The 23,995-nt window shown below is 47.8% G+C and overlaps 1 protein-coding gene across 3 annotated transcripts in view; it reads right to left on the bottom strand.

The window, feature by feature from the left end:
• Nucleotides 1-23,770, bottom strand: part of Rab15 (RAB15, member RAS oncogene family) — a 33,171-nt gene extending 9,401 nt beyond the window's left edge. For 2 of the 3 annotated variants that reach the window (XM_042691798.1, XM_042691797.1), the window contains exons 1-6: nucleotides 23,603-23,770; nucleotides 4,085-4,145; nucleotides 3,293-3,353; nucleotides 2,732-2,809; nucleotides 1,790-1,879; nucleotides 66-131 (exon numbers count right to left, since the gene is read on the bottom strand). In XM_042691798.1, the coding sequence (XP_042547732.1) occupies nucleotides 66-131; nucleotides 1,790-1,879; nucleotides 2,732-2,809; nucleotides 3,293-3,353; nucleotides 4,085-4,145; nucleotides 23,603-23,726 (480 nt within the window). In that variant the 5' untranslated portion in view covers nucleotides 23,727-23,770. The remainder of the gene's footprint in view (nucleotides 1-65; nucleotides 132-1,789; nucleotides 1,880-2,731; nucleotides 2,810-3,292; nucleotides 3,354-4,084; nucleotides 4,146-23,602) is intronic. The other variant, XM_042691799.1, reaches the window with a different exon arrangement.
• Nucleotides 23,771-23,995: the final 225 nt, after the last annotated feature.

The following is a 23,995-nucleotide window of genomic DNA, read 5'->3' as shown; positions in this document are numbered from 1 at the left end:
CTTCCCCCTCTCACCTTCCCGCTGCGCTGGGCTCTAGAGACAGGCAGCTGGCCCCGGGCTCTCACCTCTTTAATGTTGAGGTTGGTACAGGCACTTGTTTCATAGAAGTCCATGCCGTACTCCTTGGCCAGCTGCGAGAGAAGAAGATGTCTGAAAGAGTCAGCAAAGGAAGGGAATGGCCATGCCACTGGGTACCTACGTCTGCCACGGTGCTCACAAACCAAGCTGTGTTGAGACAATGCCTCTGAGTAGATCACTTCTCAGAGGAAATTGAAGAGTTCCTTCTAAGACACAGGCTGCAGAGGGAAAGATGTTCGTTCTCTCTCTCTGTCTTTCTCCGTGTGTGTGTGTGTGTGTGTGTGTGTGTGTGTGTGTGTGTGTCCCTCCTCAGCCCTCCTGTACACATGGGATACAGTGTGGTAGATCAATATAGGCAGCCATCTTTCTTTCATCTCTAATAGCTGATGTTTTCCTTGTTCTGATACAGGTGCTCGAACAGAGCCTGAGAACTGTCCTTTAGCTTTTTCATTTAAGGCTGGCACTCTACCACTTGAGCTATAGCTCCACTTCTGGCTTTTTGGTGGCTAACTGGAGACAAGAGTCTTGTGGACTTTCCTGCTCAAGCTGGTTTGAACTGCAATCATTAGATCTTAGCCTCCTGAGTTGGTAGGATTATAGGCACAAACCACCAGTGCCTGGCTTTCTCTAATAAGCTTTGAACACACTCTTTTTGGATTCCATGCACTCTTTCATCACACTTCAATCAGATGAGTGTTTGTCTGTATCTATTTGAATTCTCCTTCAATCTCAAAAATAAATAAAAATGAGGAAAAAAGGCATTGGAGTCCAACAGTCTCAGACTGCAGTCCCCGTAATCTACCTCACAGCTGCACAAGCCTGGACAAGTTACTGCTCCCCCGAAGCTCCAGGCTCGTCTTCTGCTAACAGGGAATGACAATATCTGTCAGCCAGGGCTGTGGGTTGATTAAATAGGATCATGCACCTAGGAGCCCTCAGTACAGTGCCACACATGCAGTACTAGATAAATACTGTTACTCTAATAGTCTAGCCTCTGCGTTCACATTTCTTGATGCTATGTATTTTTTTTAACAAAAAAAAAATCAATTTTATTTTAAGGGCTAATGGAAATGCTATTGACTGGAGAGGGAGAGAGGAACTCTTGAAGCCCTCAAAGTGGGTGGGTAACTCTTACATCAGAATATCAATTGTTGTTTCTGTTCTCTTAAGAAGATGGTCCCTGTATATTTGGTAGGCAGGTGCTCAACCAGTTGAGCCACATACCTCAAGGCCAAAGTCCCTGGATATTTGGATATTCATTTAGCATTGTCTCCTACCCTCTCTGCTCCATGGTTTCTCTAGGTGGCCTGGATACTGTTACAGAAGACATCAGCAACTCAGAGTCCTTCCTTGTCACTGTCATGAGGATGATGCTTTAAATAGAGGCTGATCCTATTTGGGGGGTATGGACTGGCAGGAGTTGCTGCCTAAGAGACAGTTGGGTTTCAACTGACCTTTGATCATTGTCCTGAAGGACAGAGAGCAAACTCTTAACAGTGTCAGTTCCCCCAGTGCCACAGGCTGCCATGGGACTTGAAAGAGAACCTGAAAATGGGGAGTGCACTCCTAAGATTCTGTTCTCAAGACTGGAGAGCACACTCCTGGATCCCCACTCATAGGCTCTGAAGATAAGGAGGTATATTTCTGGGTCTCTGTTGTCAGGATTTGTTCTGAAAGTGCTGCCAAAGACCCAAAGGTAACTCCTACTTACCTGCTGCCCTTGCTCTCTTCCCACCTGCCGCTTCTGCTCTTCATCAGCCTTATTCCCTATAAGAATCTTCTGGACCCCTTCTGGTGCATACTAGGGGCAAAGGATAGGCAGAAATGCCAGTGAGGGCACTGGTCCCTTCTCCTTCCCATCTCCCTTTACAGTCCCACTGGTTTCTACATCACAACCAAGCTTAAGACAGTGGGCCAACTGGGGTGCAGGAGAATCCCTTATCTGCAGTTTTGTCCCTAACCATTTCTGTTACTTGTCGTCAACTAGGGGTCTAAAAATATGAAGTGGAAAGTTCTAGAAACAAACCACTCATAGATTTTTAAGTACATTTTATTACAGCATAATTGTTCTGTTTCATAACTATTATTAATCTTTTACTGTATCTAACTTACAAGTTAAAGTTGGTCATAGGTGGATATGTATAGGAAAACACACAGTATGTAAAGGGTTTGGTACTACCATGGCTATCCCAGGAATGTCAGGAGGACAGCTTAGGGTAGAAGACAAGCTAGCTAATGCTCTATTTTTGGGTTGAACAAGTGGTATTAGAGCTGCAAAAGACCCTGGACTTGATCCAGCTCTCATTCAACAGATGAGGAACTAGGGACTAGAGAGTTCACATGGCTCGCCAAAGTTCCACCAGTATATGCAGAGCCAGATTTAAAAGCCCAGTCTCACAATTTCATCTGCTCCTGAGGTTTTAGGAAGTTCACAAGGAAGGCTGGGAACAAACTAATTTCCAGGGAGGGCATAGTCACTGAGGCTATGTACAGAGCATGAGGGAATGGCAGCTTCAGCTTCCTCTCCATGATTTACTTGCCCAGAGGACTTTACCCAGTGCTGTGGAAGGCAAGGCTTCCTGGAAGCACTGACCCACTCACCCTGAGAGCTTACCCTTTCCCCACCCCTGTCAGTGAAGTAGGGATCTCCTACCTCATCCACATCACTGACCCACTTCATGATGTGCTGGTAGGAGCGCTCACTGCTGATGTCGTAGACTAAAAATATTCCCTGAGAGAAGAGAAAAAGAGAGAGAGGGGGGAGGTGGATGCACAGAGAAAGTGCACAATCATGGACCCAGAAGGGTGATGCTTAACTGTTGGGCCCATTTTCCCTTCTCCTTGCTTGACATGAGAACCCCTCAGCATCCAGAAATGTTAAGTTCTCTTCCAGATCCCCCCACCTGCCTCTTTCTAGATCCATCACAGATTGCTCTGGGGGTAGGAAGGCACCACATGCTTTGATCTGGTCATTGTTCCTGGGTGGAGGGAAAAAGGGAGGGGAGAGGATAGAGAACCAGCCTCAAGTAAGTCTCTAGGAATAACTGAGGAATGAACAATCAGCCAACCTCCAGAAGGCTGTTCTAGGCTCCCTCCCTGACAGGCAATCTGAGAGCCCTATTTCAGGGGTCAGTGACACAAACATCTCAAGCATCCAGACCCAGGGGCATGAGTAGCAGTGTCCCACCTCTAACCCCTGAAAACACTGACTCACCTGTGCCCTTCGATAGTACTGCTTTGTGATGGTCTGGTATCTCTCCTGCCCCGCTGTGTCCCTATAATACAAAGCCAGTCCTTCAGTAGAGTATGGACCACAGGGGCAGATAGGGAGGGGAAGAACAGGAATTGGGAGCCCCTGTGCCCTTGAAAGAGAAATTTGGGAGCTGTGATGTGAACAATCTGAGGTACTTGGAACCCCAAGGGGATCAAAAGCCCTGACTCTGCAGTGAGAGGCTCGGTCCACTGGCCTAGGCCTCAACTGACAACTGACAACTATATTTGTACTTGGACAACCTACAATTGTAACTGGACCTTGGATAGCTCTCTCTAAAATTTGACCAGTGCAGACTTGGCCAGATAGAGGATACTGACCCTCCCCAATTCCCATGAGGCCTCTGAGGTCATTGTCATGATATTCTGGGATTCTATGGTAGCTCCACATGAGGCAAAAACAGTACTTTCAACACTGCCAGAGTGCTACAGTGGCCCCTAGTGGCTACTAGCAGAAACTGCACTGAACTCTCACCAAGAGTTCCCCCCAATAGATAAGATGTAACCTTCCATCCTTCCAGTCTTAACTACCATGTGGTACAGCCCCAGGGTAAAGCCTAATTCAGAGATAATGATTACTTTACCAATTCCTTCTAATTCCTGACCCTTGGTGACTTACAATTCCCATAAAGTTTATTAAGAAAAACATCAGAGATTAAGGCTCATACATCTGGGATAAATATTTATAAACTATTTATCCCAGATGAACCTCAGGGTCCTCTCCAACACAACTCACCAAATCTGTATCCGCACTTTGATGCCATCTACCTCTATGGTCTTCATCTTGAAGTCAACACCTGGGGAAAGCAAGCAAGCAAAAAAATTAGGAAGGGCACCTATGAGAACTGACTAGGAAAGGTCCAAGGAGCTCATATGTGAAGGGATTTCCTTCCAATTTAATGTGAAAAATATCAAATGCAATGAAGGCCTTCTTTAATCATAAACTGACTCTAATGAAATGTCCAGCGATTTGAATGGGGTTTCCACTTAACTCATGGGCTCCTTGCTTTTCTGGGCGCCATTTACATTGAAGACATATCATATTATCCCCTAGAATTGCTGGGAAGAGATAGGGCGACTGTCTGTACACTGTAGCTATTGTTAGATCGTGGTACAGTGCCTGCCATGTAGTGGGTGCTCACAGCTGTCAAATGGCCAATGCATGTCACAGGAAACAGGGTCCTCAGGTTCTTCTGCCCAAGAGCCTGAGTAGCTAAGCGGCCCCAGGACACAGGAAACAGGATTTGTCAAATAGCCTACCCAAGGTAGAAACATATTGGAGAACATTTGCATCAGCTATGAGCACCTCCAGCAGCAATGGGCTGGCCTCCCCTCTGAGAAATGAGCGGGGCTTCTCCCCAGCCCCAACTGTGCCCAGTGATTCAAGGGCTGCATCTAGTAGGGTAATTAAGCTAAAGTGTTCTTGTGTTTCCTGGAGGTGAGTTAAGTCATGAGCCACCATTTTCAGATAGGATCACAGGAAAGGTAGAGTTCTAGACCACTGGTCACCAGACTGCACAGACCTCCAGAAGCCTAACTACTCAGGAGGCTGAGATCTGAGGATCACAGTTTGAAGCCAGCCTAGCCAAGAAAGTCCTTGAGCCTCTTATCTCCAATAAACTACTCAGAAAAATCTGGAAGTATTGCTGTGCTCAGGTGGTAGAGCACTAGCCTTGACTGCAAAGAGGCTCAGGGACAGTGCCCAGTCCCTGAATTCAAGCCCCAGGACCAGCAAAAAACAAGACTCGAGAGTGCTAGCACCTCCAATACCACTGCCACTCCACCCTCCTCCATAAATGTTAGGGCTCTGCCAAGGAGAAAACATGCCCTTATCCATCCTGTCCCTGGCTTTCCATGAATACAGACTAAATGCAGCCTCTGTCTTTCTACCATCAAGACCAAGCACCATTTAATTAAAAGGGAGAAAGATTCTGAGTGAACAACCTGAACTAAATCAAGTTGGTCATATGTGAATCATTTTTCGCCAGCCCAAGCTGATTCATATCTAATGAGCTATATTTTTCCAAGTGAGCAATGTCTGGTAGCCATTCTTCTTTATGAAGGGGAAGAGGAGGAGGAGGATAAAAAGGAGGGAAGAAGGAGGATACCTGGCCTTGGTAGGAGGCAGAAGCATACTTTCTCTTGTTTGGAAAAATAGTTTAAAATATATTTTTTTTTTGTTTTTTGTTTTTTTGCCAGTCCTGGGGCTTGAACTCAAGGCCTGGGCACTGTCCCTGAGCTTCTTTTGCTCAAGACTAGCACTCTACCACTTAAGCCACAGTACCACTTCCGGCTTTTTCTGTTTATATGGTATTGAAGAATTGAACCCAGAGCTTCATGCATGCTGGGCAAGCACTCTACCACTAAGCCACCTTTCTGGCCCAGTTTTAAAGAATTTTTAAATAAGGAATTTGCTTCTCCCCAGTAATTTCACATAGAAAGTAACAGAGAAGTTCTTAATGTTTGATGTCATAGTGCCTTTTTTTCAAAAAGAACCAGAAAAGAATTACAAAACTTAATCATCCTCATACTAGCCCAGTCAAGAATAGTGCCTTGGTATGATTGGAGGGGGGGGGGGGGGGGGGAGGCTGGGAAGGGAGGTGAAGGGTAAACAAAGGAGGAGGCTGCAATGCTTGGTAAGAAATGTATGCATTATCTTGCCCATGTAATTGTAACCTCTCTGTACAGTATGTTCTCAAATAAAATAAAATAAAATTAAAAAAAAAAAAAAAAAAAGAATAGTGCCTTGCCGAGGACTAGTGGCTCATGCCTGTAACTAACCACTCAGGAGGCTGAGATCTGAGGATCACCAGCCCAAGCAGCAAAGTCTGTGAGACTCCTAGCTCCAATTATCCAGCAAAAAAGCCAGAACTGGAAGTGTGGCGAGTGCTGAAGTGCCAGCCTTGAGTGAAAATGCTAAATGAGAGTTCCCTGGCCCTCAGTTTAAGCCCCATTAGTAGCACAGGAAAAAGGAAAAAGAGAAAGGAAAGAATGGTGGCTTCATCAGGCACCAGTGGCTCATGCCTGTAATCCCAGCAACTCAAGAGGCTGAGACCTAAAGGATCCATTTGAGGCCAGTTCAGTAGAAAGGTCCATGAGACTTTATCCAATTAGCCAGCAAAAAACCAGGCTGGCTCACATGGTAGAGCAAGTCATTGGGCAAGCAAACAAGCCAAATAAATGATTGTGACACCCTGAGTTTAAGCCAACAAAAAGAAAGAAAAATAGTGCCTTAAACCAACTAGATACAAGGAGAGGATGGATGGGTTTTATGTCTCTTATTACATGAACATTCATGGGAACTTAATTATGTACTTTGCACAGTGTTTGGAGGAGACAGAGCAGAAAAAAAAAGTGTTCCTGCCCTTACAGAGGTTAGCAGGAAGGAAACAAAAGTCAGAGAAGCAAAGAATTAGCTCAAGGTTGGCATAGCATGTAGCAGAAATTCAAACAGGTATGCATGACACTGAGAGCATGGTCTCCCTCGTGCTGTTTTGTAGGGAATGAGAGGAGAGTTGCATGTGAACTAGGCATGGGAGCCTTAACTGTACTTCATCTCCTAGTTCCCTGTGGGTCCTTGAAAAGAAAGGACTCTGCTAGGAGATGAATGAGTGAGCCAAAAGATGTTAGAAGAGACAAGCAGATAGGGAACTAGTGTATTTCCTTCTCATCTCCTCCTTTTTCTGTGTTTTTTTGGCAGTGCTGGGATTTGAACTCAGGGCCTGTGCTTGCCAGGCAAGCACTCTATCACTTAAGCTATGCCCCTAGCCATTTTTTGCTTTTACTTTTCAAATAGAATCATGTGTTTGTGCTTGGGCCTGTCTGGACTGAAGTTCTCCCGTTTATACTTCCTACCTCTTTGGAATGGTCAGCACATACCACTGCACCCAGATTTTTATTGCTTGAGATGGAATCTTGCAAATATTTTAACCAGGCTGGCTTCAAACCACAATCCTCCAGATCTCCTCCTCTCACGTAGGTAGGATTATAGATATGACCCACCACCTGGCTTTCTTTACTTCTTATGTGTCTTGGAGCCAAGGCCAGGGAATTCCTAGCAATGCTCCTCCTCCCTAACTATCTTAACCCAGGCCCTATTGGCCACCCATGTGTTGAAGCATGTCCAAGGTGCAGAATGCTTCTATTTAAGTTATTTATATACAAAATATATAGCAGAAGAAACAGTAAGTCCATACCTTTTGAAGGATTTCCTCCACTTTTTTTTTTTTTTGTGCTAGTCCTAGGGCTTGAACTCAGCACCTGGGTTCTGTCCCTTAACTTATTTACTCAAGGTTGTTGCTCTACTACTTGAGCCAAACTTCCACTTCCACATTTGTGTTGGTTAATTGAAAGTAAGATTGGACTTCCCTGCCTGGACTGACTTTGAACTGCGATCTTCAGATCTCAGCCTCCTGAGTAGCTAGGATTACATGCATGAGCCACTGGTGCCCAGCTCACCTTTTTCTTTAAATAAAAAACAAAAGCTTAAAAAAAATAAGGTTGTAAGGCACCAGTGACTCACATCTGTAATCCTAGCTACTCAGGAGGCTGAGATCTAAGGATTGTGGTTCAAAGCCAACCTGGGAAGGAATGTATATGGACACTCTTATCTCCAATAAATAGCCCAAAAAGCCAGAAATGAATCTGTAGCTCAAGCAGTAGAACACTAGCCTTGAGCAAAAGAAGCTCAGGGCCAGTGCCCAGGCCCTGAGTCCAAATCCCAGGACTAGCAAGAAAAACAAAAAGATTCCGATAGCATTTATTCCTTCTATTCTATGTTGCCACACACTCTGGACCTTCCACTATGAGTTCACTGGCCTGTAGTATATCCTGTGCCCAAACTTGACCCATTCCCTTCCTGTGTGGCTACTGGTTTTTTCCACTGCTACTTTGCAGGATAAAGTCAAAACACTGGCCTGATTGAATCCCTTCAAACTCGTGCTCTCTCACTTTGGCTCTCTTGGCTTCTCAGCCAGTGGTTTATTCAGAGATGTTCACCCTCACATCCTCCCAGCCACTATCCTCCCTGCTGAAGGCTTTGGCCCCAGAGTGCTATCCCCTCATCCTGTACTTGCAATATAGTGCCTCTCCACTATATTGATGATAGAGCCTTTCCTCTAAGGCCCACCCCACTCTCCTGTTCACCCTTCCTTATTCTCCCTGCCTTCTTCAGGGAAGAGTCTTCTATCCTTTACAGCCCTCACCTGCCCTCTACTCTGGCTGTCCCCCTGAACACTTAACCCCTCTTTGTTGTTTCTTTCATATGCATGAGAAGAGATGTTCTCCATCTGCCCCTGCTCCCTAGTGTTTGCTCATTCTGAGACATTTTTTTTGGGGGGGCGGGGAGTCCGGTCGTGGGGCCTGAACTCTGGTCCTGGGCGCTGTTCCTCAGCTCTTCAGCTCAAGGCTAGCGCTCTACCACTTGAGCCACAGCGCCACTTCCGGCTTTTATTTTTTGCTTATGTGGTGCTGAGGAATCGAACTCAGGGCCTCAGGCATGCAAGGCAAGCGCTCTACCACTGAGCCACCTTCCCAGCCCGTGTTTGCTCATTCTGGTGGCTCTAAGCCGCACTAAGTTGCTCACAACTCAACTGGGGATTGTGTTAAAATGTAGCTCTGAATTCAGGACATGTGAGGTAAGAAATTACATAAAGCTGGAATCCAGACGAAGTGGAGGCTACTGACCCATGAATCACACTTGGAAGTAGCAAGCTCCTGAGACTGTGGTTCTCTAAGTATGTCCAGCATCATTGTGACTTGTTAAAAAGGCAAATGCTTGGGTCCTACCTCAGACCTATATGATCCCTTCTGGTGGCAGGAGGAGAGGAGGAGGAAAACCAGCAGACTCTCTCCAGGAGATTGCCGTACATGCTTAAGTCTGACAACTATATTTGGCCAAAAGCTTTGCACCTCAAGTGTGAAGACAGGGAGTATGCCAGATGCCAATGGCTCATGCCTGTGATCCTAGCTACTCAGAAGACTGGGATTTGAAGATAGAGGTTCAAATCTAGTCCAAGCTTTCCCCCCCCAGTCCTGGGGCTTGAACCAAGGTGCTGTCCCTGAGCCTCTTTGTGCTCAAGAATAGTGCTATGCCACTTGAGCCACAGTGTCACTTCCCAGTCATGAGACTCTTATTTCCAATTAACCACCAAAAAGCCAGAGGTATGGACACATAGGGAGGGAGGAAGGGAGGGAGGGAGGGAGGGAGGGAAGGAAGGAAGGAAGGAAGGAAGGAAGGAAGGAAAGAAGGAAGGAAGGAAGGGAGGGAGGGAGGGAGGGAGGGAGGGAGGGAAAACAAAAAGAAAAGAGAGAGAAGTAATATGGTTGTTCTTCTTTATTGAGCTTGGCAGGTCCTCAGCCTTAAAATTACCTAAGAGTTTGTTGTGATTTTTTTTCTTTTTAAATAAAGATACCTTAAAAATAAGCCAGGTGCCGGTGGCTCACACCTGTAATCCTAGCTACTCAGAAGGATGAGATCTGAAGATCACGGTTCAAAGCCAGCCAGCGCAGGAAAGTCTGTGAGACTCTTATCTCCAATAAACCACCAGAAAACCAGAAGTGGTGGCTGTGGCTCAAGTGATAGAGTGCTGGTCTTGAGCTAAAGAGCTGAGGGACAATGCCCAGGCCCAGAGTTCAAGCCCCACAACTGACAAAAAATAAATAAATAAAATAAAAAAATATCTTAAAAATGAAATGAAATGCAGCTCCTTTGACTTGCCTACACCTACTGAATCATAACTCGAGTGAAGCCTATGTGTTAGGGATTGGCGGGGTGGGGGTGGGGTAGATAGAGGAAAGTGTGGGAGCCATAATGTAGTGGGAAACACGTGTCGGCACTGGAGTCAGATCCTGGTCTGGCACCTGTGTGACTGGGGGTGGGGGGGTGTGGAAGGAGGGAGTCTTAACTTCTCCCAGCTCCAACTTTCATTATCTGCAGCAGCACATCATTGTCTCCTAAGGTTCCTTGTGATATATTTAAACAATGCATGGAGAGCACCTGACTCACAGTGGTTCTCACTCCTACCTTCCCTCTGTTCAACAAAGGCTCCCTGGGAGCAGTTGGAAAAGCAATAGCAGAGAACCCTGATGAAGACAGGATTCTGCTGTTTGGTCCCCAGTCTTAGTCCCTCATTACTACTTTTACTAGGAGAAACTGATACCTTCATCAGGGAGCTTTAAAGATGCAAATTCTTAGGGCTCATCCACACCTACCAACTCTTATGCACACCAAACCTCCATCCAGCCCAACTCTAGGCACAACTGCACCCAAGGCTTACAGATAGGACTTGTCTTTATACAGAATCCCTATGAAGTAGGCATGGTGGGTATTGTGAGGCACAGAGAAGCCAACCTACTCACGTCTCCACAGCTTATAGCTCAGCCAGAACTAGAAAACTGGTCCCTTAAAACCTAGCCAGAAGCCAGGCCCCAGTGGCTCGTGCCTGTAATCCTAGATACTCAGAAGGCTGAGATCTGAGGATCAGAGCTCAAAGCCAACCTGGGCAGGAAAAGCCATGAAACTCTTATCTCCAATAAACTACCAGAAAACCAGAAGTGGTGCTGTGGCTCGAGTGGTAGAGCACTAGCCTTGAGCTGAAGAGCTGAGGGACAACACTCAGTCCAGAGTTCAAGCCCCATGACCGACCAAAAAAAATCCAAAAACCTAGCCAGGCCACACCCCAAGTTCAGCCCCTGGATATCCTCACAGCATATGCCCTGTTTCTTAGTGACCCCTAAGGGGGCCCCAGGAGAATATAAGAAGTCACAGCCTGTGACTGCCCACAGCTACCTAATGGCTCTCCAAGCTGAGGGGTAAGATGCTTCAATTAGAGGCTGAGAGGAAAACTTCAAAAGCAGTCCTTGCTCCCTTACTGCCTCCAACATTTTGTCTTCTACCCCTACCTAGACAAAAGTACCTAAGGGGGCTGGAATATAATTTAGTTGATCAAGTTTGTGCTGTTTATGCTTTGTTTTTAACATTTCTGCCACCGTCATGCAGTGTCAGGAATCAGGTAGCCATTCTATGAGAGGAATCCCCAGAGGGCGTGACGAAGGACAAGTGGCCATACCTCCAAAGCAGAAATTGTTTCTTGCCATTACAGACATTGGCAAGAAGAGCCCCTTAGCTATGTGGCAGATCCTCATGCACCCGCTGCGGATGTTGCTGCCCTCACCACGTGACTGGTCCGATGCAGCTCCAGGCCTCTTGTTCATCCTGCTGAGGCCTGACTTCACGGCCTCTGCCCCTGCAGCAGTATCCCTCAGTGACTGCCAGGCCACTACTAGAGTCCTGTAGCACAATGGCAGCACAGCCAATGGGCAGCTAGAAGGAGAGACAAGGCCCTCTTGTAGGAACTTAGGGCTGAGGCAACACATAGTGATGATGCAGGAAGATGGACTGTCCTCACTTGGTTCTAAGGTATCGTAAGAGCTGGCAGCCCCATAGTCCAGCTGTGGAGGTGCTGAGAAGACTGAAAATGAGCATACTGGAGCCAAAGAATACTTCTTCCATCACTGTTTGTTTCCAAAGAAAGCCCTGGACAGCATGCAGGGGCTGCATTTGACAAGCAGAGTGTCATGGCCATCAAGCAGAATACAGCCAGGGGCTAGTGGCTCACACCCTTAGTCATATCTTACTAGGAAGTCAGCCTGGGCAGACAACTTCCATCTCTAGCAAAAACTTGAGGCATGGCTCAAATGGTAGACCACTCATTAGCTTATAGTAAAAAAGCTGAGTGAAGTAAGGTTCTGGTGACTCAGACTTTTAATCCTAGCTACTAAGGAAGCTGAGACCTGAGGATCATAGTTCAAAGTCAGTTTGAGCAGAAAAGTCTGTGAGACTCTTATCTCCAATTAACCAGCAAAATGCTGGAAGTAGAAGAATAGCTCAAGTAATACAGTGCCACCCTTGAGCAAAATGGCTATGGGAGAAGGCCCTAGCCTTGTGTTCAAGCCCCAGTACCAACACACACGTGCACATACACGCACACACACCTAAGAAAAAAAGAAAGAAAGAAAGAAGGAAAAAAGGAGGGAGGGAGGAAAGGAAGGAAGGAAGGAAAGAAGGAAGGAAGGAAGGAAGGAGGGAAGGAAGAAAGGAAGGAGGAAAGAAAGAAAGAAAGAAAGGCCAAAGAAGGAAGGAAGAGAAAGAGAGAGAGTACAATAGGCAGTCAGGGGTTGGTTCCAATCCTACCATTGCCACTAATTAGCCATGTGGTCTTAGGAAGGCCAGTTACCCATTCCTGGCCTCAGCTTCTTCACCTACAAGCCTGAGGTCAGACCAGTTTTTGAAGATGAGATAAGGTGTAAAGCATGTAATAGGACCTGGCATGGAGCTTTATGAAATACTAGGTGAAGATCCTGCCAGTTTCCCTTAAGGAAGGCTAAAGTTGAAAATCCAGAGTCACTGCCTGGGGGATGGAAAGGGCAGCTGGGCAAAGGCCCAGCACTAAGCTGGGATGCTTCAACAAAAGGAGAAAATCGGGCTGGGAAGGTGGCTCAGTGGTAGAGTGCTTGCCTTGCATGCACGAGGCCCTGGGTTCGATTCCTCAGCACCACATAAGCAAAAAAGAAAAAACTGGAAGTGGCGCTGTGGCTCAAGTGGTAGAGCGCTAGCCTTGAGCTGAAGAACTGAGGGACAGCATCCAGGCCCAGAGTTCAGGCCCCACGACCGGACCAAAAACAAACAAACAAACAAACAACAAAAAAAAAAACAAAAGGAGAAAATGCTACTCACTGTGGAACCCTAAAAGGGCTCCAGAGTCTGACTACAACCTAAATCCTGGCAATGCTAGTCTGTGTCTCTTGGCAGTCAACAGCTGTCTTCTTGCAGCTCGGCAGCACCTCATGGGTTAATGTCAGATGCCAGCTTGCCAACTCAACAATGCCACATGCTTCAGTGGAAAAAGGGCTGCCTCTAGGTGCCAAATGTTATCGCTATGATCAATCACAGACCAAAGGAGCAGCAGAGTGACCTGAGCTTTTACATCAGCAATGAGACTGAACAACAAGGAACAATTTAATACACCTGAAACCCAAGGCAGACACACAATCTCCAGGGCCATGCTGGCTCCAGTTACCAAGCACCAGTCCCAGGAATGCCCTCATTCCCTCTCCCTGCTGAAAATCAGTATGTGCTGGACATATGGCACTTCTGGGCATTGTAGCAGGAGGTTACCTCCAGAAAGGTCATTGGTTGAGGGACCACAAACCAAGCTTTAGACCAAGGCTGACCCTGTAGGGAGACGGCTATCTGACTTTGCCATCCCTAACAGACATTGTGATAGTAACCTCTCATCTCAAAACCCTCTTCCCTGAGCAAAAAAATTCCCTTATAACTGAGGGGGGACATGTAAGGGACAGAACAGGAAGGAGAAGAACACAGAAAGTGATCAGCTGGAGAGAGAGAATTCAAAACAAGGATCCTGGCATACAACTATCCTCACAGCAATGGGGGGGGGGGGGTGGGTGGAGGGATAAGCACATTTTGACCCAACCTGTCACTAGCTTGTCCTTTTGCCTTGTGTCTGGTGACTCTGACCTCACTCCTTCCTGGACTATGCTGACAGACTTTCTCCTCTCTGGAGCTGCAGACTCTCCCTCACGCCCGCTTCCTTCTGAGGAAAAGGTACACACAGGCTGTCAAAGCTAGTGCATTAGTCAGCATCTCACCATTTTGCTCAGGGAATGATAGGACGTAAAAATGTAAGAACATGATCTAAGCAGACAAAATCATGCGCCTGGAACTCATTCCAAGGTAGTGTTTTAGTAGAGTGCTAGCCTTGAGCAGAATCAGCTAAGGCATAGTGTCTAGTCCCTGAGTTCAAGCCCCCCACCCCCAGAAAAAAGGAAGAAAGAGAGAGGGGGCAGGAGGGGAGGAAGCAAGGAAGGAAGGGAGGAAGGGAGGGAGGGAGGGAGGGAGGGAGGGAGGAGGGCAAACTGAAAAATTAGATGTGCATGGCTCATCAGCAGAACATCTGTCTGTCACTTGGGAGGTCTTTGAGTCAAATCCCAGTACTTGGAGAAAAAAATCAAAACAAAACCCAAGTTAATGTTTTAACTTCTAGAGTACAAAATCAGATCCTGTGCCTACTCACAGGAACTTCTGAGAATGGTACTTTTTTCCTCCTTTTTTTTTTTTTGGTTGTTGTTATTGTTTTGGTTTTGGTTTTTTGGGCGTGTGTGTGTGTGTGTGTGTGTGTGTGTGTGTGTGTGCGCGCGCGCGCGCGCGCGCGCCAGTCCTAGGGCTTGAACTCAGAGCCTAGGTACTGACCCTGAGCTTTTTTGCTCAAAGCTAACAATCTACTACTTGATCCACAACTCTACTACTACCTTTTTTGGGGGGGGGGTGGGGGGGATACTTTATTGAAGATAAGAGTCTCATGAAGTTTCCCGCCCAGACTGGCTTCATTTCATGATCCTCAGTTCCCAGCCTCCTGAGTAGCAAGGATTACAGACATAAGCCACTTGTGCCTGGCCCTCCTTTTCTTTTTTTAAGACTAACACAGATGCCCATCCATGTACAAACACATACACTCTCCACACAGAAAGAGAGGGGTAAAGATGGGAGATCTGGAGGCCACCAGCTTCACATAAAACCTTGAAGAATCGAGCTTTGGAAGCTCAGGACCCAGGAGCTATCATGTAGATGAGGTTTCCCAAGCAAACACTGACATTGTGAGGCTGGAGTGGGCCTCACAGCTTGATCCCTAGAAACCCTACTCTAGAGAGCAGACTGTCCAAGGTCCTACAAGGTCACTCCAGGAGCCTGGCTGAGCTGATGGTCATCATCTGACCTACAGTGAACCTCACCAACAACACTGACTGTAGTCTAAAGCACTAGCCCCTTGTCTCTGCATATACCAAAGTACTCCCACACAGGGATCACGGCAGCTGCCTCTTCCTCCCTGCTATGCCTGAGTTTCTCCTAGGACACGAATCTGTGCAGAAGATCTCGAAGCTATTAGAAACAACTCACCCCTTGCAGAAGTTCCTCCCACACTGCCCAAATATATGCCTGGCACAGCAAGCTCATTGTCTTACGAACCCCAAGAAACCAACGCTACCTATGACTTACCTTAGGGAAAAACAGAAGTCCTCTAGGAAAATGTCTTCATTCATTTGCTCATTCATCCATTCATTCCAACAATTGGCTCCTGAATGTTACTGTGTTCTGGAAACTAAGCGTGGGACTCCAAAACAAGAAAGAGCCACACAGAAATGATTCAGCCTTGTCCTCAGAAAGCTTTCACTCCAACAGGGATGGATAGTTAGCAAGTTAGTAAACTAATTCAGAGAGACAAGGGTGGGATAATGGGGTAAAGAGTATGGAGAGGAGTTGGGACCTGGTGGCTCAGGCCTGCAATTCCAGCAACTCAGGATCTGAGGATCTGAGATCTTAGGATCATAGTTCAAAGCCAGCCTGGGCAGGAAAGTCCATGAGACTCTTATCTCCAGTTAACCACCAGAAAACTGGAAGTGGCACTGTGGCTCAAAGTAGTAGAGCACTAGCCTTAAGCAAAAGAGCTCAGGGACAGCTCTCAGGCCCCAAGTTCAAGCCCCATGATCGATTAAAAAAGAAAGAAAGAAAGAAAAAGAGTAAGGAAGGGGGTGCAAGCTACTTTTGTAGGCTACTCAAAGAGGAACCTTTTAGAGGAAGTGCTATCTGAAGGGTCAGGGTTCCAGGTGGCAGGAACACATTTCAGCCAAACTCATTATTTTTAGGAGAGAAAAGGGAGAGGGTCCAATACATTCTTTCCTCTCCTACAACCATGCCTGCTCCTGGGTCTCAGAGGGACTCTTGTACCTGCTTATAGGTATGTGTAAACTTGTGTGCTGTCATACACGTATGCATTCATGTACAATCTTATGAGAAGCTTTACCCTAAGGATATTTACAAGAAATATCTCAAACACCAGCAAGGCCAACTTTGAAACTCCTAGCTCTCACTTCCTGATGAGATCTCTAGATGCAGAATGGAGCACATGAGTAAAGCTAAGATACACCATTCCTGTGCACCGGGCGGGGAGGGGGGAGGGGGATAGGAAGCAGTCAGGGGAATGGTGCTTCTTTTGCTGTGCTCTTTCCACTGCCTTGTGCAAAGATGTCCATGGAGCCTCTGACCAGCGTAGTCTGTTCCAGCTACCCTTGTCCCACTCCATTTTGCCAGAGGCCAACCTGGACCTCTGCCCCCTCAGCCTGCTGCTGGGTACTCAATGGGTACCATGGAAGCAGCCACAATCAGCTGGTCCACTCATTTCCCCAACCTCTTCCTGGATCTGTTTCTTAGAAAAAGGTTCAAGAAAATGGAAACTGAGGCCTGGAAGGGATAAGACTTCCAGATATATCTGCTCTCACAGAGCCAGCAAAGTGAACTCCCAGTGAGGGCCTTTCTGAACTAAAGCTAGTATTGCCACGTGTGGTCATTATCCACTGCCACCGAGGCTGAAGAGCAACAGCCCTGGGGTGAGGCATTTTCCACAGCTCTTCCCTCCGGGAAAGGATGTGGGCTTCCCCTTAGTCCACTGGGAATCTTTAGTCTTCAAGACCCCACCCAAATGTCACTTTCTTTGTGAAGCTCTATCAACCTTCCCAGGGAGAACTTCTCACTCCTCCGTGAGTGCAAACATTTCCTGTTGCATAAAATTCTGATAGTTTGGAAGCTTGACTTTTACACTGTGAACACCCAGAGGGCACAGCAGAATCCCAACCATTTCATAGTCTCACTGCCTGGCACAAGGTAGATCATTAAATATTATTCGGCACAGTTGAGCAAATGAAGAGACAATGAATGAGTTAGTGAACGAACAAATGAGTGAGTGAATGAAGTCAGCATATGACACATGCCAAGAGAAAAAAGCAGCAGAGAGAAAATTTTCAACAGTGAAGAACAATCAAGGAATAATAGAATGGGCACTGGTGGCTCATGCCTGTAATCCTACCTAGTCAAAAGGCTGAGCTATGAGGATCGTGGTTTAAACCAGTCTGGGTGGGAAGTCTAGAGACCCTTATCACCAATTAACCACAAAAAGCTGGATAGGGAGCTCTGGCTCAAGTGGTAAAGTGCTATCCTTGAGCAAAAAGAGCTCAGAGACAGTGCTTAAATCCTGAACTCAAGCCCCAGTACCAGCACAAAACAAAAACAAAAACAACTATAGACCACAGACCCCTAGCAAGGAGTTCTTGGTATATCTATATCAAAATGGTAATATGAGGGTAATTCCATGGTTCTGAGTTCCTAACAAGACTCCTGTCACAGCCCCTGTGACTCCCACAGAGGCAGGTGGAGGAAGCAGAGGTGGCACATGACGTATAGAAGGCCACACATTCCTGTCCCTTGACTCACAGGAGACAGGCTCCAGTTGGCAGCCTATGGAAAGGGCTTCTGGGTGGAAAGGCACGTCCAAAGCCAATCTGGAGAGACAGAAGGAACTGTTAAGTCTGGATCACCTGAATGCAAAATGGGAGTCACTAGTTCTCTGAGGGTCTCAGTTCCTGCCAAATTCTAGACTAGGTTGGACATTAGACCTTGCTTCCTTGATGGGAGGAATGACTGTCCAGGAAGCCCTGGACCTCATTCTCCCTTGACAAAGCCCAGTAACCAGGCAGAAGAGCTCAACAGAGGTCAAGGGCCTGTCCAGGAAGTTGGCAGTTTTACAGGGAAAGGGTCACACATATTAGATTACAGAAGAAGGCTCTGGGAGAAGAGCTGGAGATCAGGGTAGTAAGTAATGGCCAAATATCAACTTTCATGCTATAAAGTTCATCACCAATCTGTCTGGGATGAGGAGAGGAAGAGAGGAACACAACCCAGGGAGTGTGGGGATTCTAGAGGGAATAGGGTGCTTGAAGCTGTGAACCTGCAGATATGCAAAGTGGCACAGAGATGCAGATCAGTGAAACCTGTGGGTTTCAGCTGTGTTTCTTCTCAGTCCTTGGGGAAAGTAGGGGAGGCAAGGTCTGTGCCTGTGTTGGAAGGAGGAAGGGAGGAATGGAGGAACAGAGGCTTGAGCTATTTCTACCCCTGAATGGAGTCCCAACCTGAAAGCAGACTCAGACCCTAGCAAGAATGCTAAAAGTATAGTGAAACTGAAATAAAATACAGAGCCACCTGGGTGCCTGTGGCTCCTGCTTGTAATCCTAGCTTCAGTTAGGAGGCTGAGATCTGAAGTTTGCAGTTCAAAGCCAGCCTGGACAGGAAGGTCCCTGTGAAACTCACTTCCAAATAACCACCAAGATCCAGAAGTGGAGCTGTGGCTAGAGTGGTAGAATGCTAGTCTTGAGGAAAACAAACAAACAAACAAAAAAGCCCAGGAACCTCACCCAGGCTCTGAGTTCAAGCCTCAGTAGTAGCACCAAAACAAACAAAAATGCACAAAAACCCACAAAGCCTGTGCTCCTGAAATATAGAACAGCTCTCTGATTTCTGTGAAGCCCCAGCACTAACCTGGTCTCTGGCACATAGTGGAAGTTCAATAAATGGTACCAGAATGACCGAATCTGCAAGTGACCAGCAGGATGACCTCATAGCACATTACTGACAATTTACTCATCTCAACCAACATTCTTATGAGCTAGGAATAATAAATAGTGATGGCAGCTACCATTTTATTGAGGCCTCTACCCAGTGCTTTGTATCCATTAGCTTCTATACTCTTCCCAGCAACCATTAAGATTTTGTTACTATCATCAATTTAGAGATGAAGTAAGCACAAAAATGTTAAAATGTCTGAAGGACAAAGAGCCCGTAAGGCTCGCCAAAGAAGCAAAGCCTGCAGCCCAGCCTTGATCTTCTCACAGCATCACACTGTATTTGTACCCAGCTCCTCAGTCTAGAAATCTGAAGACCTTTAGGATTGCAAAGCCCAAGCATTTGTGCCAATGTCTATTAGGCCACTTCATTCCAGGCTCAGGTCTAACCCTGGCCCTGGGTCACCACAAGACCCTGCCCTCGGCTGTTTGAGGCAGTTCCAGCAGAACTTTCTGAGAAAGGTGACAGCAGCAGCAACCCAGCCTGGGAAAGCAGCCTGAAGCCACAGCGGCCCAACCAGTTCAACTGGAAAATCACTGGTCACAGCCTCCTCCTCCCCAAAAGAGAGAGAGAGAGAGAAAAGGAGCAGCCTAGGGGTAGCTTTTCAAACAAAAGGCCCAGAGACCAGGTAGACTGTCTAGTTCCAGACCAAGGGAGGGAGAAAAACATGCCCTAGACAGTCTCCTCAATTTGTATCAGTGGCTTATTTCCCAGCTCTGGCCACCATGAAGGAAGGGCATTAAAGGCCCTTGGATATAGTTGCCTACGTAGGGTGTTTTCTTCTTGTCTAAGCAGACAACATAGGAGATCCTTTTAGAAGTGCCAGGTTGACTGGTTTGACCTATTCCCCACATTTGGAGGGAAAGCCAGGCAGGTGAACAGCCACCATTGAGAAGAGGGGCCCTGAGAACCCAGATAACACCACAGCTCCAAATGAATGAACCCCCAGCTTCATCTCACCCCACTCTTCAAGTCCCGCCTCCCCCAGCCAGGCCTTTGATGCTCTCTTCCAAGTGGCTCTAGCATCTTGTCATTAATAATTTACTATGCATTGTGATGGTGCCTAGCTCTGTACTGGGTCCTATGAAAACAAAGAAACATATGATTGGATCTCACCCATAAAGCATATATTATAGTTTGGGAGACAGAAAAACAGAAGAACGTTCTCTCTTGCTTTTTAAAAAAAAAAGCCAACTCCCTCCTGCTGCAGTCAGACTGCCCCCAGTGTATCATGGACTCCCACTCACTTCGCACCTCTGTTATCTCTCTGCTCAGCTCACGGTGTTCCATCTGCTCCCTTCTACTGTAGGCACCAACCCACAGGCAGCCCACACAGAAAGACCCAGCTTTAGCCTCCCCTGTGGTTTTTCTATTAGTGGCTTACATCCTAGTCCTGGCTACCATGCAGAAAGGTTGTCAAAGACCTCCTGAATGTAGATGGCCTGGTAAGGACAATTTCTCCCCATCTGTTTAGATGGGGAGCCTTCCTCTCAGTCTCCCTCAGTGATGCACTCAACAGTCCCTTGGCCATTCACTGGCTGCCTCTAGGATCCATCTTGCAGGATAAGCACGGGGAGACCTTCATTAAGGGTAGTGATAGGATCATAGTCAGTGCCTTACATTTGCACGGTGCTTCCTTTGTAAGTACATACAGATATATTATCTCATTTAGGCAATAAGTCTTTTATGTCTTCCTTCCTCAATGACATTATAGGCTTGTGGGCAGGCAAAGGTGCACTGTGATATGTCTCTAAAATGCCTGGCATGGTACTTTGTAAGGATGTTCAATTACGTTAACAGATGAGATGGTCTTGTCAGGAAATTGTGTAGGCAGAGAACACTGACGCTCTGACTGTCCCACTCTGAACCAACCTAGCTGCAGGGTCACCTGCCTGCTAGCTAGCGAAAGAGACAAGAAAGATGGAGGGAGGGGCGACCAGTGCCTCAGTCTACCTGGGAGGTCTCATTGTACCCTGGCAGGCTCTTTCATGGAGTGTCAGAAGCTCTCATAGTAAGCATTATACACACCGAGTCACAAAGAGTCAGTGTGGGCCAAGAATCTGACAATAATTGGTGAATTGCCTTGTTTTCCCCATTCACATGAATGAATGAATAAATAAATAAATAAATACCTTGCTTGATGGTCAGCATAGCAAAAGAATGTTTGGGCCCAGCTTGAGAGTGGTGACTCTGTGTATTATTATTCCTCTGGGACTCTCCCAAGTTTAGCATACAGAGCACACATTTTTAAATGAATAAATTAATAAATCTGACCTGGTAACCCCCATTTCCTTGGCTCCCTGGTTTGTCTCTTGGCTGCCCCTTCCTTGGAAAGCTTCCCAAATCACCTAAGGAAAAAAGCTTTTCTTCACCATCCAACTCTTGCCCTTCAGTTTTAGTTAATGCTGAAAACAGCGTAGGGAAAATCACATGCCATTGTAAGCTTTACATAAGGAAGTATTTAGGAAACAAATCCACGGGGACAGATTGAACAAAGGCCTGGTGTGAAGAAAGGTGGTTTCTCTTCTATGGGATCCAAACTCCCAAGGAGTCTTTGCTGCCTATGCAAAGGGAGACTTAGCCATCTTTGAAAACAGATAAACCAATGGCCTTGGCAGAGAAACAGTGCTACAGAGACAAGTACCAGCTCACTAATTCACCTTTACCCTCTAAGGGGTCAACCCTGGAGGGTGTCTGAGGAAGCCTCTGAGGTCTGTGTAGCAGGAAAAGGGAATAAAACAAGATGAAGAGGCAAGGGTGGTGATTACAGATGTGAGGGTAAGGGATGATCATGTTTTGAAGAAAGCATAGTTTCATCAAGGCCATCCTAGTATTTTAGAAATAGGGTCTCTCCCCCTGGGGGGCTAATTCCCTTCAACTAAGCAAGAGTCTCAAGAACTTCTGAAATGATGGGAAAAGTAAAGTCTTCAATGGGCAAAGTCCAGGTAATTCCTAGAACTTGGAGTGTGGCCAGGACACCAGGGTACACACGACTGCTCTTCAGGCAAAATTTTGGCACCCCCAGCTCTGTGCAGAAAGCTCCACAGCTCCTGGCATCAGGCCCATGTCAAAAATAGCCACTTCAAGTTTCTGTGAAGTGGTAACCTTCTGCCCTTTGTCCCCAAGCTAGTCTCATACCCCACCTGGCTCCTCAGCCACTCCCTGGCTCACTCCCAAGCCTTTGCCCAACACCTGACTCTTTCCCAAGCCCTCCTGAGAGGCAGATAGCCCTCTCAGCCATGGCTCAGTGTCTGTCCCTTTCCATATTGCTGACATGTCTCTCATCCAAACAGCAGCCCAGTCCAAGCTCCTCGATCTCTTAAGAGCTGGCCTTAAAGCTCCCCAGAGCAATATGAACAAGCTCTGTTCCCTGATCCTAAATCCCTTAAAGATAGGGATCCTCATAAAGAGGAAGAGCACCCTTCCCCCAGCTCCATGATGATAACACCACAGCAAAAATAGCCAGCATTCCCACTCCCGTTGAATACTTTCCATACATTATCTCATTTAATCCTTTTAACACCTGGGGGTTATATCACTATTAGATCCATGCTACAGGTGAGAAACTGAAACTCCGAAGCTTAAGTGACCAGCAAGACCATGTTGCCCCAAAGTGAGGTCTCCAGGTATGTCCAACAATAATACCTGCCTCTTAACCTCCGGGCTGCATGTAGCCACTCTCCTCTCTTGTCAAAGGAATGTGTGTTGGAGGAGGAGGCTGTGGGATTGGAGAGAATCCTCCAGAAGAAGCTGAGAGCGAGGTCCCTCCCCGAAAGCCCCAGGGGGCTACTAGGCCAGCATTCCAATGGGATGACCAGCTGCCAACCACCTTTCTCCAAGCAGCCTGGGTAGTGAGGAGGCTGCTCCGGGAGGAGGCTGGCCAAGAATGAATGGAACCTGTGGGGATGGGTGAATTCCCTCAACTTAGGCACCCAGTGGAGGGGTTCTACAGAACCAGTGAGGGACCTTCTGGAAATACTCTCAGAAGGAAGACTACAGACCAATTCCAGGAAGAGTAAGCAAAACTTGCCCAGAATGCCACTAGGCCTTGTTCCTCCAACCGCAGGCTCCCGTACCCCCCGACTAGAGTCTAAAGTGGGCCCTGGGTTGCCTTCTGAGCCCCTAGTCTTTCTCTTCGTGAGTATTCCAAGCCTTCCTCCTCCAGTCTGATCCTTCCCTCCCGGACCTCCAGGTATCCATGCCCTTCTCCAGGTGTCCCACCTGGTGACTTGCCTTCACAACTGTGTCCTGGACACTCAATCCATTTGGCCAACCTCTTCCACCCTTCTTCCCCATCTTGGCTCCACACCAGGCCACCCTAGAACTTAGGGGATCTCAGTGACCTAGGGACTGCCCCTCCCACACCCATCCTGACCTTTCCTCGTCCCTTTTTATTAAGGACTACAATGATGTCCCTTGAAGGGCTATGATTTTCACTGCCCCAGCTTAGGGTGCTCCGGCCTACACCCACCTTGCGCTGTGTTTTCTAGGCTTGGATGGGAAGGCTCCCCAGCCCGAGGCCGGAAACCCCACCCTAGGCAGACATCAGGGCCCCCTCACCTTGCAGGAACCCGGGCTCAGGTCGCCTGGTGGTGGCCACTCCCCCGATCCCCGACCCCCGACCCGGGTTCGTTCCTTCGCCCCGACTTCGCGTGCCACCGCCTCCAGCAGTAGGGGCGCGAGCTGGGGTAAAGGGGGGGCGCCCCCCGGGCCACCGCCCCTTACCGATGGTGGAGATGTGCGAGGAGTGGAACTCGTTGTCGGTGAAGCGACAGAGCAAGCAGGTCTTGCCCACCCCGGAGTCCCCGATCAGCAGCAGCCGGAACAGCACGTCGTACTGCTTCGCCATGGCTGGAGTCCGAGGGGGCCGGGGGGCTGCGGGCGGCGGCGGGCTCAGCCCCGCTCGGCCGCTGCCATCGCGGCCGGCGCCGACCCCGGGGACGCGGCGGGCGGCGAGAAGAAGGCGGGCCCGGCCCGGTGCGCTGGCCTCGGCCGCCCGCCCGCCCGCCCTCCCTCCCGCTCGCTCGGCGCGGGGAAGCGCGGCTGCGGCGGGAGCGCGGCGCCCGCTCCGTTCGGATCGGCGCGGGGAAGCACGGCGCCCGCTCCGCCCCGCTCCGC

Source organism: Dipodomys spectabilis, unplaced genomic scaffold (assembly GCF_019054845.1).
Source record: "Dipodomys spectabilis isolate Male_0828 unplaced genomic scaffold, ASM1905484v1 ptg000146l, whole genome shotgun sequence".
NCBI classification, from domain to species: Eukaryota; Metazoa; Chordata; class Mammalia; order Rodentia; family Heteromyidae; genus Dipodomys; species Dipodomys spectabilis.
This window is presented reverse-complemented; position numbering and strand designations above follow the sequence as displayed.